General features: G+C 36.6%; 1 protein-coding gene across 3 annotated transcripts in view; it reads right to left on the bottom strand.

Moving 5' to 3' along the window:
• TMEM245 (transmembrane protein 245) overlaps window positions 1-16,404 on the bottom strand; it is an 81,732-nt gene that overhangs the window by 37,242 nt on the left and 28,086 nt on the right. For all 3 annotated transcript variants that reach the window (XM_064660046.1, XM_064660049.1, XM_064660050.1), the window contains 5 exons: window positions 11,447-11,551; window positions 10,073-10,155; window positions 7,872-7,962; window positions 6,974-7,072; window positions 2,765-2,896 (listed from right to left, as the gene is read on the bottom strand). In XM_064660046.1, coding sequence (XP_064516116.1) covers window positions 2,765-2,896; window positions 6,974-7,072; window positions 7,872-7,962; window positions 10,073-10,155; window positions 11,447-11,551 — 510 coding nt within the window. The remainder of the gene's footprint in view (window positions 1-2,764; window positions 2,897-6,973; window positions 7,073-7,871; window positions 7,963-10,072; window positions 10,156-11,446; window positions 11,552-16,404) is intronic.

Here is a 16,404-nt window from a genome sequence, read left to right as displayed (position 1 = left end):
GGGGGGGTACATAAGTCTTTCAAGCTTTACCTGATATTCATAGTTTAAATTCTGAATCCATGCATGTCGTTACAAATTAAATGAACATAAGTAATTACCCAGCATAGCTACATCAGTTTAATTACATGCTTTTAACTCTAAAATGAAAGTTTCTGCCACAGGAAAAGCCTGAAGTGAAACACTTGCATCTGTCTTCCTTTAACATTTTTCTTACAGCAAATGCTCCTTCTCTTACTAAAGAGGAAGAACACTTCCGTGATTTCTACCAATGGAAAAGAGCTTATTTGCTTGTGGTTGTAACATGACACTGTCAAATAGCTATATTTTCAGAGAATGCTGTCATCTGTACTATTCTGAAATATTTCAGTAAGCCAAGGGGCTAGCAAGACAGTTACTTTTTGGTAAACTCAATCTATGTATAAGTTTTTATTACATGGAAGAAGTGTAATCATACTCATTTATTCTGTTCCAAAGATGGAGGAAATGTCACGACAGCTGCATATCCACTTCTTTACAGCTATCTCATTGTCTTTAAATTATCTGTATGTTAAAAAACTGTCAAAGCAGTTTTGGGAATGTACTGTGTCTTTCTATAGTTTTAAGAATGCAGGTTAGCATTGATTTGAAGTGTCCAGATGCAGAAACATCCTACAGTTTGAATTATAGCTAACCTGTTTAAATACTACTCTTAACCACACTTCCCTCATTAACAACACACTCAAGGAAAAAAAAAAAAAGATAGAACAGTTTGAGTTGGAAGGGACCTTAAAGATCATCTAGTTCCAATCTCACTGCCATGGGCAGGGACACCTTCTATTAGAGCAGGCTGCTCAAAGCCCCATCCAACCTGGTCTAAATCCCACACAAAGTCCCACAAAAAATGAAAAAAAGTAAGCAAACGAACAAAAAACCCAAACCAAACATAAAAAATCAACCCTCAAGAAAAAACAAATCCCTCAAAACAACCCCCCTCAAAAGCACTCACATAATTTAAAATATTGGCCCTTCCTAATTCAGTATGTCATTCTAATAACCCATTGTTCCTCTTCAAAATACCAAGAGAAAGATTTTCATGCTCCAATAGAAAATATAAATCCTGAATGCAGTAAGGTTCCATTGTATCCTAGGGTAGGTAAGAAACTTGTTTAGAAACACTTTACTTAAATCAAAACTATTCTTATTTTCATCATCTCCAAGTTTTAAAGACCTGAACAATCACAGAAATCAGATTTTCACTGATTTTAACTTGAAATATTTATGCAGTGCACTGCAGATGAGCAAGCCAGCAAAGAAAATGCTGCCCAGTAAGGATGTGAAATCAGGATTTAAAGCTATATACTGTGCTGACTTGTTTACAGTCTGTCCTTAAGGACAGGATCGTATGGAGAAAAAAGACAGGTGTTTCCCCACAGCTGATGAGTAATAAGTTCATGGAAATAAACAGGAAAGCAAGTCAATTGCTGACACTTTTTTTTGTGAACTTTGAAACCAGATTTTAGAAGTAAAACAAGTATGTTAGCTAGATGAATATTTTAGTAATAATGTGTTTCATTCTTAAATATTTATTCTCTTTACTCCTTTTCACACATTTCTCTGGCCCATTTAGATTACTGAAGCATACTTTTCATCATGGATTTTGGGCACTGCACAGTAATCCTCCAAATGACACAGGTAGCACTTATGTAGTTTCTCCTGTCCCTCTTGCCAGCTTGCCTAGAAGGAAATTCCATATTTATTTTAAATCATGATGTGCTGTGCATTTTCATAACTCTGCCTCAAGCATGCATGGCCAACTTTGAAAAAGTATTAAGCAAATTTCACTACTAACTGAAAAAAGGTTTACTGCAATAAAAAATTCCTCTCCATTTTTTCTCATCTCACAGCTTCTACGACAGAAACTGTAGCAAATTAAGCAGCAGTTGAGAGGGGATAAAAAAAGCACACATCCCTGCCAGTCTAAATCAACAACTGTCTCAAGGCAAATACTCACTTTAATTGTATCCATAGAACTGTTGTGTTGCCACTTAGGTATAAATAATAGTCCTTCCTCCAAAATTAATGATATTTCTAGTTTATGATAACAGCTTAAGTCAAAGAGATTGGGGATTGACTCTGTATATTAAGCATTTTGGACTCAACATAATTTTTTAGTGAAACACTTCAGTTTGGATTGCTTTCAATACTTTTTCTCCTTATAAGGCGAAAGGTCCAGTGCATTAATTCAGGAATTCACACTGTGTAGAATATTAATTTCATTCTCTACGGAACTTTCATAAAAGAAGAGAGAAATAAGATGCTTTCAACCCCATGAATAATTAGAGGCAAAAAAAGTAAGACCAAAAATAATATACTTTCTTAGCTTTGTTTTGTTTTCACAAGCTCTTAGTCAATAGTTTCTTCAATTATAACCTAGACCACTTGGTTTCTTTTTTAAAAAGACTACATAATATAAAGCATTGAAAACTAGTTTGGAGGTGACACAGGTGATGCTGCAGTAACAATCTGTCTGTGGAAGATGTCTGGGAAGCTGGTATCAATGAAGATGCTGAAATCACGAGAGTTTCTTCACCATAAACAGTTCTGTTTATTTTATGGTTATATCTAAAACAGGCTTACAATAATTTCTTAGGTTACTGAAAGTAACACTAACAGTGTTTCCCTAATTTTCCATGTTCTTGAATCCATAACCTTAGTGGTACTCCAAGGAGAAACTGCCATCAGCTAAAGTTAGACCAAGTTCGTAATAAGTGCAAAGAATACATACTGAGAGAAATGTTTCAATGTTATCATGAACAAATGATGCAACATCTTGCCAGTCCAGAATATCTCCAAGCCAGCTGTTTTGACGGTTTATGTGCCACTTGTGTCCTTTGTGTCTTCCAGAATGGGTCACATTCTGAAAAAGAGAGACAAAGATGTGACGACAACAGACATTCAAATAACTTGTAGATATGATAAAGCCAAAGGGCAACGTTTTAGGCTAATGCTTTCCTAATGAGGAACAGTTCCAACATGCATCTAAATACCTAGTGCTGCTTTAACTGTCATCCCCAAAAATGCCTGGAAGTACTCTGTACGCTGAAAAAACTAATATCTGTCAGAAAAGTGTAGTTAATTATGCCATATAATTACATTTCTTTATATTGTACTCGTTCACCTCTGTTACAAATTAACTTTACTGCAAGCTCTTAATGAAAGCACACAAGAAAGTGGTATTGATTTCAGGTACTGCCTACATAATTAACTGTTTGCAACATACAACCCATAAAGGAAAATGCAAGCAGAAGCCAAAACAAGTAGTTTTTCTCACTGTTAGTATCTGCTTCTCCACAGGCAATGTTCAGTCACACTAAACATAAAAGCTAAATTGGATGCATGAATGATTTCTTCTGACTACACACCTTTGTAACTGCAACACAACAAGACAATAGGACATGGCCATAACCACAACAGCTAATTCCTTAAATGGCTCCACCCTAATTATAAAGTTGCCTATTGTCTAATGAATCACACCTGATTACTATCTAGAATAAGACTATTTGTCTCAGTCTGGGACCGTAATAAGTGTTTCAGAGGAAGATGTCAAAATTTTATGTAAGCAAGTTTAAGCAAACCCACTGACACCAACAGATCCAAGATCCTAATCTTTAATAGCAAGAGACTTCTCAAGTTCTTAACTCTGATTTTTATAATAAGCATCCCACTACTTCTGTTACAATTTTCCAAACCTTTAGTCTTACCAGCCTGCATTCAAAATGACAGTACCTTTTTTGCCATACACAGCAAAGGAACGTTCCAAGCGAGGTTCCTGCACTGATTTATCTAAGAGCATTACATTTTCCACTTATTACCAATTCTTTCTAGATGCACACAGTTACACTTTGTTCTTTAACAATCCACAGCAACACAGAGATTTTTCTTCTGAGTTGGCAATTTATTTAGAGCACAAACATGAGTAGTCAAAAATCTCCCTCCAATAGGCCTTTTGTATCTGAAAAGTGTATGAAGATCTATTATCTGTTCAACTAGTTCTACTTTTAAAGACAGGTCTTTCCATTAACTAGCAGATTTAGATACCATTTTCAACTTTTGTAACATTATTATTCATACATATTTCAAATTCAATGTTATTCAGCACCTAAGGCCTTGTGTGTTGATAAGTAAGGTATCTAGAAGACATTCCTCCTCAACAAATGCACTAGATCTCAAGAATAAAACAAAACTCCACACCTGAATGGACTAGGAAGAGGAAATGCTTGTCCTTGGTTGCACAGTTATGCCATAATTGTCCAAATGGTTTATTATTCTGTTACTCCTTTACTTCATTGGGTACAGAGATGTCACAGTTACTGATTTTATCACAACATCACTAGAACCTTTTAAAATATATACCATTTGCTGCCTACTGATCTTTTTATGAATCATAGAATCAAACAGGTTGGAAGAGACCTCTGAGACCATCAAGTCCAACCCTTGATCCAACACCACTGGGGTTACTAGACCATGGCACTAAGTGCCACATCCAGTCTCATCTTAAAAACCTCTGGGGATGGTGAATCCACCACCTCCCTGGGCAGCCCATTCCAATGTCTAATTACTCTCTCTGTAAAAAATTTCTTCTTAATATTCAACTTAAACCTCCCCTGGTGCACCTTAAGACCATGCCCTCTTGTCCTACTGCTGGTTGCCTGGGAAAAGAGACCAACCCCCACCCAGCTACAACCTCCTTTCAGGGAGCTGTAGAGAGTGATGAGATCTCCCCTGAGCCTCCTCTTCTTCAGGCTGAACAACCCCAGCTCCCTCAGCCTCTCCTCATAGGACTTGTGCTCGAGTCCCTTCACCAGCCTTGTTGCTCTTCTCTGGACCTGCTCCAGCACCCCAATGTCCTTCCTGAACTGAGGGGCCCAGAACTGGACACAGTACTCGAGGTGTGGCCTCACCAGCGCTGAGTACAGGGGAAGAATCACTTCCTTGGACCTGTTGGCCACACTGTTCCTGATACAGGCCAGGATACTATTGGCCTTCTTGGCCACTTGGGCACACTGCTGGCTCATGTTCAGCTTCTTGTCAATCCAAACTCCCAGGTTCCTTTCTGCCTGGCTACTCTCCAGTCACTCTGTCTGCAGCCTGTAGTGCTGCATGAGGTTGTTATGGGCAAAGTGCAGGAATCAGCACTTGGCCTTGTTGAACCTCATCCTGCTGGAATCAGACCATCTCTCCAGCTTGTCCAGGTCCCTCTGAAGAGCGCTCCTGCCTTCCAGCAGATCAACACTCCCCCCCGGTTAATGGTTGAATCCACATTTCATCGGCATTTCTTCCTCAGTTCTACAGCTTTCATGGAATAGTATCACCTGAGTCTGAGTTCTTCAGTCACCTACAGACTAGAGCAATGCTATGCACACCTCAAAATGAAGTCTAATTATTATGCTCCCACAAATGAAACAGTGAGGAGCTTGAAAGCTGTACTCAGGTACAGATATCCTACACACCACACTGTCACTTAGTTTACCAGTTTTCAGATACATCTAAGACCATGCAAGAGTATTACAATATTACAGAAGGAAATAGCCAGGTGGAAAGCACTCATGTGAGATGTTTTACATGGATCTGGGCTATGATAGAAGGAGCAAGATTTAGGAGCAGACTCTGGAGCAGTTACCTGTGGCCCGCAGATAATTGGTTGCCTCCCAGTATGTCAATGGTAACATAGGGTGTCTAGTTTGTAAATGGTGGCCAGAGGAGGAACAGACTTCAAGATCGTAGGCAGCGAGCATCAGTGCATTCCTGAAGCTCTTTCTACCATTTTGACTGGTAGGAAACCTGTTTCTTACCCTACCAGAAGAGAATTTATAAGATAGAAGCCTCACAGTATTCCCTCAAGTAACAGCTGCAGAATAGAAATCCCACCACACAAACACAGGCACACCCTGTGCTGTACTGCAGCAACAGAAGTGCTCCTACAGCACAGGTAGTGACATGGAGCCCTATCGAACAATGCAATGCTACAGACCATCTGACATACAGGTTGTATTAGTAAAAGCAACAGGTTGATCAGTATAACTGATAGCTGCATCCAAAGTAGGTGCTTTTCTTGGTCAATCATTTAACACTGAATACTCTCAAGTGCTTAAGGCCAGAAAAATCTACTGCAGATACAGTTTTACTTTTTCCTCGGTGGTCCCATACTCCTCAACAGTGTTGTGTTATCTCTCAACAGGTCCTTCTACAGCATTATCTTGTCAGAAACTGATTCTTTCCACTTTGACTACTATACTGAAACTGTTACTTCTTTTAACACAGAAATCTTCTTGGAACTTTAGAGGTACTTGAAAAATGACTGTATAAAGAGTTAATATATTATAATTGCAATTATTTAAATATACAGAAGTATTTCAGGGGTATAACTTTTGGATTTTAATATTTCCATTGCATCATGGCTAATGAATTCCTTTTTCCTTTAAAAGGTAAACAGCATTGCCAGAATAAAAATTATTTAACTCTTATGAACTTTTCAAGATCCATTGTACAGAATCCACTAAAAGATGGCTGCAAAAATGCACTGTAAGAAACTTAATGAAGGGACAATTTCTTTCTCCCAATTTCAAATTAATGAAAGTTAAACAAATCACGTAGAATACCAGTTTTCTTTTCCTAACACCTCAACAACACAAAAATTCAACAGAAACCTCTAAACTATGAAATACCAAACACATTAAGTGAGAAAAGCCTAAATTAAATGGCATACATAAAAACACACTTTACTACTTAAATGAACGACATAGGTGTGGCTGTACTTAAACTGCGACTGTAGAATGATCTTACACACTTGAAATTTTTTCCCAGCTTTTTATTATGATCTTTACTCAGCATCCAACTTTCTACTAATCTCTTTCTCAGAAATGCATACTTAGCATAATTATCTCAGAGTACTAAGTGATAGTTTTTATGAATACCATTTAAATAAGTTACCCACCTTCACAAACCAAGAGTGATAAAGTCTGTCCCAGAGCTCTAGCACTTGTTTTTCAATCACAGCGGTGTTATTCACTTTTTCTCCTAAAATCTTATGGAGCTAAAACATACAAAAAAACCTTTAATTATACAGGCCAGAATAAAGCAGGCATCTACCGATGAACTCCAAGCTCTATGAATCACATAAGAGTGTTGGTAAAGACATGGATCAAACCCAAATTATTAGAAAATATGAGTATCATTATGAAATACTTCACAATATGAAATACTTCATATTGTGGTTCACAATATGAAGACTTTGTTAAAAAACATTCTGCTACATCAAGCTGAGGACTTCTTTCTGCACTGAAAAACCAATGCTGTCTCTAAAATGCTTAATCCAAAATTCTTGTTCACATCTTTGGGGTAAACATCTCAAACAATTTGAGATGTGTGCTCGATATCAAAACATACATATAATCTTGACAAATTCTCCTGAATAAAGTTATCTTAACTAAGTAAATTATGACTGAAAAAAAACATCCAATCCACCACACCCAGCCCACATAGAAATTAGAACACAGGAGGAGGGGGAGGAGTGGTGGTGGCAATAGGACAGGCTAAAGCCAGGTAAAAAAATATTACTCAGTTTTATTTGATGAATTTTCACTAGAAATCGTTAAAATGATGACAGATTCTTCAGCTCTTAAAAAAAAATAATCCTCTGAGAGGAAAAGACTACTGAAATCACTCCCACTCTTCCTTCAAGACAAAAACCAGAGAGCAGAAAGATTTGTCAACCAGACGGTTAACCACAGAAAAGAACTACTGACAAATACATTTTTATTTCTTTCCATTTTTATGAAATACAAGAAATAAAAAAAAAAAAATTAAAAGGTGTTTTAAGAGCTCACTCTTACCTTATGTGTAATCCATTCTCGGCCATATTGGTACACATTATTCGCTGCGGAATTGAGGGCCTTCTGAATTACCTGGGCTTCTGGGAGCCAGCTGGGGTTTTTTAAAGAAGAAAAACAAAGTTAACTGCTATGTATTGTACCGATTTCATTACATCCAAAACACATTGCAAAACAATATTTTGAAATAACAACGTATCATGGTTAAATACATATAAACTTATTGCAACTAGAATATTTCCTTCTACATACCAAGAAACAGATTTTCTCATAAGCAAAGCACAACTAAATCTAAGCCAAGTCCTTGCATTTGAAATTCTCCAAGGTTCCTGAAACCTTAATTAAATTGGTATCTCAACTTTTTCAAGAGAGATCTGCTCTTCAATCTGTATGTGTGCTATTCACACTACATTCTTAGCAATTTTCCTGGTGTTCTAGTTGTCTGAAAATACTATATGAAGCAGTCTCATCTAGCTGTAAAGACTACCTTCTGAATTACAAGCTGAACATAAATTGTTAACATAGCTTCCCTGAAAAAGCAACCAGTTGAAAACAGGTTTGGCACCAGTTATTTCGGAGTCCTCACCAAACTACTCACTCGTGAATTTCTTCAGGGATTCACATCACTTTGAATGACTAAGCAATGGACCCTACTGAGTTGCCAGCATTCCAACACTTGTGAATACAGGGCACACAATATCTGCTTTGACTTTCTCTTTATATCTTGATTCAGTGACGCTTTTTGGAGCCCTTCCAAAACAAAAAAACCCCACCGTTCAGGACATTTGTTCATCTGACTGAAGATCAACATGGAAGCTCTTCTGTCTGTATAATCCTTCGAAAATCTTCTGCATTGGAATTCCAAGACATTTCAGTCACTCAGTTCTAAATGTAATGTGAGTATCAAGCTCTGAAAGCTGGTGAAGCTTGATGGATTTGGCAAGAGGTATAGTTACTCTTAATGAATTAAAATACCGTGGTTTGGGTGCTTCAAATTTAGATGCAAACACCAGAAGTAAAAATTTAAGCTAAAATTCTGCTAATTACTCAACTAATACTCCAGTATTTTCATTATGTGAATAAGCTTTTGACAGTCAAATTTCCATTTTCATTAGTCCCACTTACTTCCATCTTATGGCAAAACAGAAAGGCCAAACAAAGAAATGCCAGGAAGGAATAAAACACATTTTAAGTGCTTTCCATTCTCTTGATTGCGATTACTTAAGTAGTGTTAAAACACATATTACTACAGTGGTTATTAACTATATACTTTTAGGTTTGTTTTTGAAAAATCATTTTGCTCTTATAATACAGCATGCACTTTCTTTACATACTGTTAAACCGTCATCATTTTTGTTTAAAAAAAGTTTGAAAAAAGTCAACCATTCTTGTTTGGGAGACAATTTTTTCTCCTGGTATCTCACCTTTACCCAATGTCTGTTTAGCTGCAGCAGAATGAAAGCCATCTGGAACATGCCCCCCTTAAAATCCCACCCTTCAATCTCACCTATTCCCCCTCTGGTGCTCATGCAATCACTTCTTTGCTCACCAGTGTGCCCTTGTTTTTGTCTAGATGCATTTCTCTCAAAATCTTTTCCCTCCCTTAGTATTTGCCTTGGTGTTTACTGTAATCATTACACACACTAAACCTTACTGCATACTTCCCACTGCGTACACTACACACATCTACTCTTAATAGGAACAGCCCTTCCCAACTGATTCATACCAAACTCTCCCCATCCACCATTCTTTCCACCCTTGAACTCTTCTTCAATTCACTCCAAAAACTCCTATTCCCTCAAAGGCATTCTGCAGCAAGCTCTCCACATCTCCACAGCTCTCATCTTGCAACCTTCCAGAGAGAGCATTCTTTGCCAGTACTTTTCTTCCACAGGTGAAAGGGAAAAATATTGACCTCTTTAGTCTCTGCACCACAAAAGTTTCCTCTCCACAACTGTAGTTAGAGAAGTTCATATAGCTGTCCTTCTCCAACAAAATCCTCAAATGAGATATCACACTGACAGTCCTCCAGAGTAATGCATAAACATTCCTACTGCCTGAGAATTCAGCTTTTACATCTGCCTGTAAGAGTCACCTCCATTTCTGTTCCCCTAGGGAATTTTTTAAATTAAAAACTATGCATAAGAGCACCTGGAAGTTTGTTCATCCACCCTATACTATTCGCTTAACTTCAGCATTCTTACTTTGCCCATTCTGGGTGACTGGCTACTGTCTCATTGATCAAGCTGCTTGTGACTTGAATCATGTGAACACTCTCTTGATGTACCTAAATTAAATATAGAGAGGAGAAATGTTATGTAATGCAAACTAGAACTTTTCCTACATTCAGAAAGACTTTGGTTTTTTCCCTTTTTTTGGGGGGTAGGGAAGAGGATGGCAGGTGAGGGGGCAGTGACCAGTTTGTACATTTAAAGAATAATTCTTCCAATGCAAACAACCCACTAAGGAGAATGATGTGCCATTAACCCAAAAAAACTCAGACAATACAATAATCATTATGTTCTGACAATTTTTGTCACTAGTAATAGCAAATGGAAATTTAAACCTTATCACACCAGTGGAAAAAAACCAAATACAATACATCAGTGCTGTCAAGGGAAGTACTAAAATACAAAGCACAGTTTTAGATAAGCCTTTCTAAGCCATGAATCAAAGAAGTGTAAAAATTAATGAATGCTTAGCTCTAACATAACCAGCCATGCTATGAAGTGCCTCACCAAATTAATTCTTCAACAAGAATGATAAAAGACACCTTTTATAAATATCTTAATGGTCCTTTTATGAATATAAGGAAGCTTTAGGCAGGAATGTCTGCACAACTTTTAAAGCTTTCCATTTTAAGAACTCAACATTATATAAGTCTACATTTTGGAAAAAAGATATTGACATCAGAACCCATTGATTTTTGTTCCGTAACTGTATTCAAGTCAAACATTCAACCTCCATTGACTGTTTCAAGTATAAACACAGTTCTGTTAAGGAAAAAAAAGTACATGAGTGACCTCTTCTGGTAAGCAAAAAAAACCCAACCACAAACAAAAAATCAGTCTCAAAGAACATCTGATCATGAATCTCAGCACATTTAAGTCAAAACAGGATATCATGAGGTTATTACAGGCAATCACATAAAAAGATTGACAAATACACCTTAAGCATTTGGCAAATATGTTTCTGATGCAAGGTAATTAAAAAGAAAAAATTCTAAGTGTCTCTGCTGTTGACAAGGAGAGTGTAACAGGATGCAAAACAAATCCTTTCCTGTAATATATAAGCTAGTAATTCTTTTACCAGAATAAATTTTATATTTCCAAGTGTCTATATATTAGGCTTGTCATATAGGTAAATAAACACAAAAATCTAAAGAAATATAAATACTGAGATTTTGCTATATTTTTGTATGTTTTATAGTCTTGGAATGGTGACAAGTTCAACTATGGAGCAATTAGTTACTAAATATTTAGATAAATTCTTTAAACTATACAATTCAGTATAAATATCAACAACCTCCATTAGCATTGAAAATAAGTTCTGTGATTACATTTGTTAGCACACTGTACCTTTGCAGTGAGGAGCAGGGCTAGCAGGAGGGTTCCTATGACTAGCAAAAATATTATAAAAATGCTGATTATTTTATCTAGCATTTTCTCCAACCACACGATCATCTGTGCAGAAAAAAAAATAAACAAATTATGGCATATAAATCAATACTTAATGAAAGCAATGCTATATGACTATACAACAGTATTGTTATTTTTATTTACAATCACAGTAAAAAATCAGGCTCTAATCAAACAGCATTTATGCCCAAGCTTGGAGATGAACAATTAACAAGCGATGTTAGCATGATTAAGGTCATGGTATGGCATGTGATTTTGCAAAAAAACATTTACACGTTACCACATGACACGGCAAGCTCTCTGCAAAGCAAGCAATAATTCAGCAGTTACTTACTAGACCTAAGGGAGCTAGCATTCATGTCAGCTAGAACCCAGAAATTTATCTTTGTTTCTTGTTCTTCAGCAACCTGGAAACTTACAGATACTGTCTGCACAGGACTTCAAAGTTATCAAGGCATACTGTAAAGCACAATCATAACTTCCAGATTTGGATAGCTAAGTCATTTAAATGACAAATGAGGTATTTTTGCAAGTAATAAAATTTTTGGAGCTGCTCATCACCTTGTGAATTGAAACGGGACAGTGGGGTTTCTACATTATTGAATATCAGGCCAGTTATTCAGCACCCACTATTTCTATCCACTTCGAATCTCAAAAGGATGCTCAGCATTAAGCATGCATTAGCTAAACCTACTGACACAGGAAACAGGTGTGTATCTTGTTCTGAAAAGGTCCATTTTATACATGCCCAGAAACAAATAGTGATACCACTTAAGATCAGAGACATTCTGACTGTTATTGAAAACAATAAAATTGTTCAGTCACACAACTTTGCAGCGTGCTCTACAATAGTGGAAGCTGAGCTTCATCTCATACACAAACTGACTGTTTACTTAAAAGGTGTGAAAGCCCAAGCAAGTCCGATCAAATACATTTTTCTAGCTTCTATTGTTCACATACCAACGCTATTCCATCTGGCATTATTACAGGAAAAAGCAGCAGCAGTACAACTGTAAAATTTGTGCTTAAGAGAACTGAGGTCAAAGTTAATGTGTAGTAGGTGAAAGTACTTTCGAGTTCAAGTTATTCAACGATTAAGTTGGTAACTTTTTAGTTAGAGATCTTAAAAAACTACTAATATGCATGCTGATGGTTTACATTAATTCTTTCTTCATTGTTTACCCTATCCCTACATGTGAAATTTGCCCTGGAACAACTAACTTCTACAGACTGCTGTGTGATGATTGAATTGGTTAATATTGAAGTTAGATCTACTATTTGAAAAAAGTAAGAATTTTTATTTTTTTTGTGTTCATCCTGTAGTAGCTGAGCAGTTTATGTACATCAAGCAATTATTTTTAAACTTCAAGTTTTTACAACCAGCTCCTTGTTTGACCTAAATAAACACAAGGATTATATTCAGCATTTGAGAACCGTTATTCAAAATGATGACAAAAACTAAAAGAATGCAAAATCATTTTAAAAGTAACAAGGTGTTGAGCCAGCAAGTTTTTGTAACAAAATCTGCACTACATTAAGAAAGGATCAGAGAACATGAAGGAATGTGCAAGATCTTTTGTCTTGGATATTTTTAACACTCTTCAGCATTGCTGAAATATTTCAGCCATCAGAAATGTCTTGCCAGTGCTACCGCAGCTCTCTGAAAAACTTTGAGTAACCCCTACATGGGGCTGTTACCTCCTTGGAAACAAGACTGAAACAGGATTTGCTGCGCCCTTCCAAGCCCCACACACACCTATGGTTGTGCAAGATTATACAAGGGAAGCAAGAAATAAAAGTCCCTGCTTTAAAGGACATAAATCAAAAATACCACTAAAAAAAATATTAGATGGTCAGGGGATGGAAATTTTATAACACAGGCTTCAAAATGAAGCTGTTAAAAATTAAAGCTGCTCTTGTTACTTTAGACAAAGTTCAAAATAATTTCTATTTACTTTCTAAGTTAGGGATAAAAGAAATCCAGTAGTCTTACATATAGCAGCTTAATCAGATTCACTGAATCCATGTAATTGGAAGTATTTCCAAAGAACCTTCAAAAAAATGCTAGCCTCAATGATTGTGAGGGGTAATCTCAACAGAGCTGAGATCAGGATGAGGACTCTCTCTGAAATAGCACATGATGAACAAGGTATCTTTTCCTGACACTCTGTATTGTGGGTTCAAATATGCCTAGACTTCCATTAAGGTGCAGCTGAAGCACATGTAAAGCCTGAATTACCTTTAATTTAGTTAGTAAAACTATGGCAGCACTGATGATGTACTACAACAGCTAGCAGCCTCAGTCATGCAAGCCCACCTTGTCTTTATTCACTTGGACAGGTAGCCCAAGCAAGACAGATGACAGCCAGCTTTGTTAAGGTACTGCAGTAACATCTCTCAACACAGTCTTAAGGAGATCCAAGTTGTATAACTGGTACAGACGTATCATTGGAGAAGACTGAATTGGACTGAGTATTGCAGAAGTAAAAGCAGATGCACAACATTCACTTAGGGCTGTATTTACTCCTCTCTCTTTTTTTGTTTGTTTGGTTTGGTTTTTTGTTTTGTTTGCTTTTCAAACTCCCTTCCTTCCTCTACATTAATCCACAATGCTTCCTTAGTAAGCACTCACCTTTACACACATGCTAAATAATGCATAGGTGCTATGTTACTGCAGGTAGGCTGCTCTGTTAAATCCCTTCGTGCTTGTACTTACCACTGAATCAGGTCTAGACTTCACTCTCACCCAAACCCTGCCAGACCTCCCTTTATACCCTTCCTGTAAACCATGGGCATGCACACAAAGACAAACATGTACTGACTAAACACTAGTCATTAGCCAGAGATCATGAAGTTTTTTATTCAGTTTCAAGCTTCTAAAGGTTAGTCAACAGCAGAAAGCTGATGCTGCCACAAAATCCAAAATTATGCAAAGGTAAAGGAAAGCCAGGCTGCTAAGCTACAGAAGGTCACACTTGTAAAACCAAACTGAAATGTTACTGATTTGTGATAGACTGTCCACAAAAAACTATCCTAAAACTATTGTGACAGTTTTGAAGGGAAACGTCATCAACTTTTTTTTTTTTAAATTTAGCTCACTGTAAAAAAGTTTAAGATGAGTTGCATTCTATTAGAAAGCTTCTCAATAATTTGCAAGTTCTCCCTCTTTCAACTTTTGGGTGATGATACAAACTATATATTGCACTAAGCTGTAACAGAACTACAGTCCATGCTTATCATAAATCCTACTATCTAGACTGGTTCTCCATGTTATGCAGTATGATACATCATCTATGAATTAATATTTTCATGTTTCACACTGCATAGCCATCAGAGCAATAGTTTTTCTAGTATGCTTGATTTACTGCATTACTCACACAGTGAAGAAGACCTGAGCATCTACTTAATTTTCAATTACATCTACATAAAATTACCAACGAGGACTTTTATTTTTTTTTCTGTAAATGGCTCCACTATTTATGAGGATTGTTTTTACAAGGCATTTCTTCGATTTGTTATTTCTCATTTGTTCAGTTAATATTTGAGGATATCATCTCATTAGTATCATCTGATGAGAACAAGGGGAAGCCTGTAACCAGAACACATCCAAGGGTTATGCTGAAATGAGTCTGTTGAGTAGTTAACCTAGAAAAGGTAGGGAATAGTTTACATGGGGTCTCAAGTCTATTTACACCAGTGGCCCTCCAACAACAATGGCAGAATTTAGCAATTCCTTCTAAAGAGTCCTGACATAGAAAATGTTATAAAGAAAAAATCATGCTAGCCCAACTGAACCTATTCTATATTTTGGGCTACATAGACCATGAACAGGAATTAACAAGGTTTGTCACCAGCAGTCACGATGAACCATTATTTCAAACTCTACCATAACCAGGTAATGTATTTGTAATTTCCTGCTGGATTATCAGAAATCTATCTAGGTGTTCTCTGAAGCACTTCCCTTCAAAGACAGGTAAAAAGGAGAAAGGCGCAAAAGAAATCAACCTTGTAACTGTACCAGTGTTCTGTTTTACAAATCCCCTCTTTTCTTTGCCTCTCGTAGTATATGACTTTTTTTTTTAATTATTTAAAACCAAACAAACAAAACACCAAAACCCACCTACAACAAAATGAACCCACACGATCCTGACACTGTTTGCACATTTTTTCATCTTGATCATAATATTATTACTATATGTTCATGCACAAGAGTCAACACTGCATGTAACACTATAGGACTTTCAGGATTTCTACCTATGAAACTTTAAAGTAAACCAATAGTTTTCAAAAATAACTCCTAGGAACTAACAAATCCCAATCGGTTAAGAAACTATATCCATAGGGTTTTGCCAAATAACGCAAATCTTTAAATTTAAAATCCAGACATTTTAGAGTTTAAAGCAATTACACTGCAACCTATCAATTTTTTCAAACAAGGAAGCGACAAATTCAGAGCCAGAAAAAAAGTAGTTGAGACTAAACTTTCATCTGTGGCTCACTGAACTCAGCTTTTCACTGAATCGTGCTAACAAAGCAATACATAAAAAAAATAAAATTATGAAGGGTTATGGTTGCACATATTTACTAACCATGGGGTACTAACATAAGACAAACATTTCAAAGTTGGGAAATAAAAATGTAATTTTAAACCAGGAAAACTATAGTCAAGGACAAAAGAACATTCAAAAATTCCCCTCTTAGTGGACAATTATAACTAAATCATGAAGCAAGCAACTGTACCCTCTTGTTCAGAAACACAGAAAGCCCCCCAACATACAACCCTGGGTTCACTCATTAAATACTGAAGATCAAATTTCCTAAATTCATTATGGTTGCATAGCCTACACACTAAATGCAGCATTATTCCTAATCTGCCACCCACTGCAGATACCAGCTGT

This window comes from Pseudopipra pipra, chromosome 1, assembly GCF_036250125.1.
Source record: "Pseudopipra pipra isolate bDixPip1 chromosome 1, bDixPip1.hap1, whole genome shotgun sequence".
Classification (NCBI taxonomy): domain Eukaryota; kingdom Metazoa; phylum Chordata; class Aves; order Passeriformes; family Pipridae; genus Pseudopipra; species Pseudopipra pipra.
Note: the sequence above shows the minus strand (reverse complement) of the source record. Positions and strands in the feature narration are given on the sequence as shown.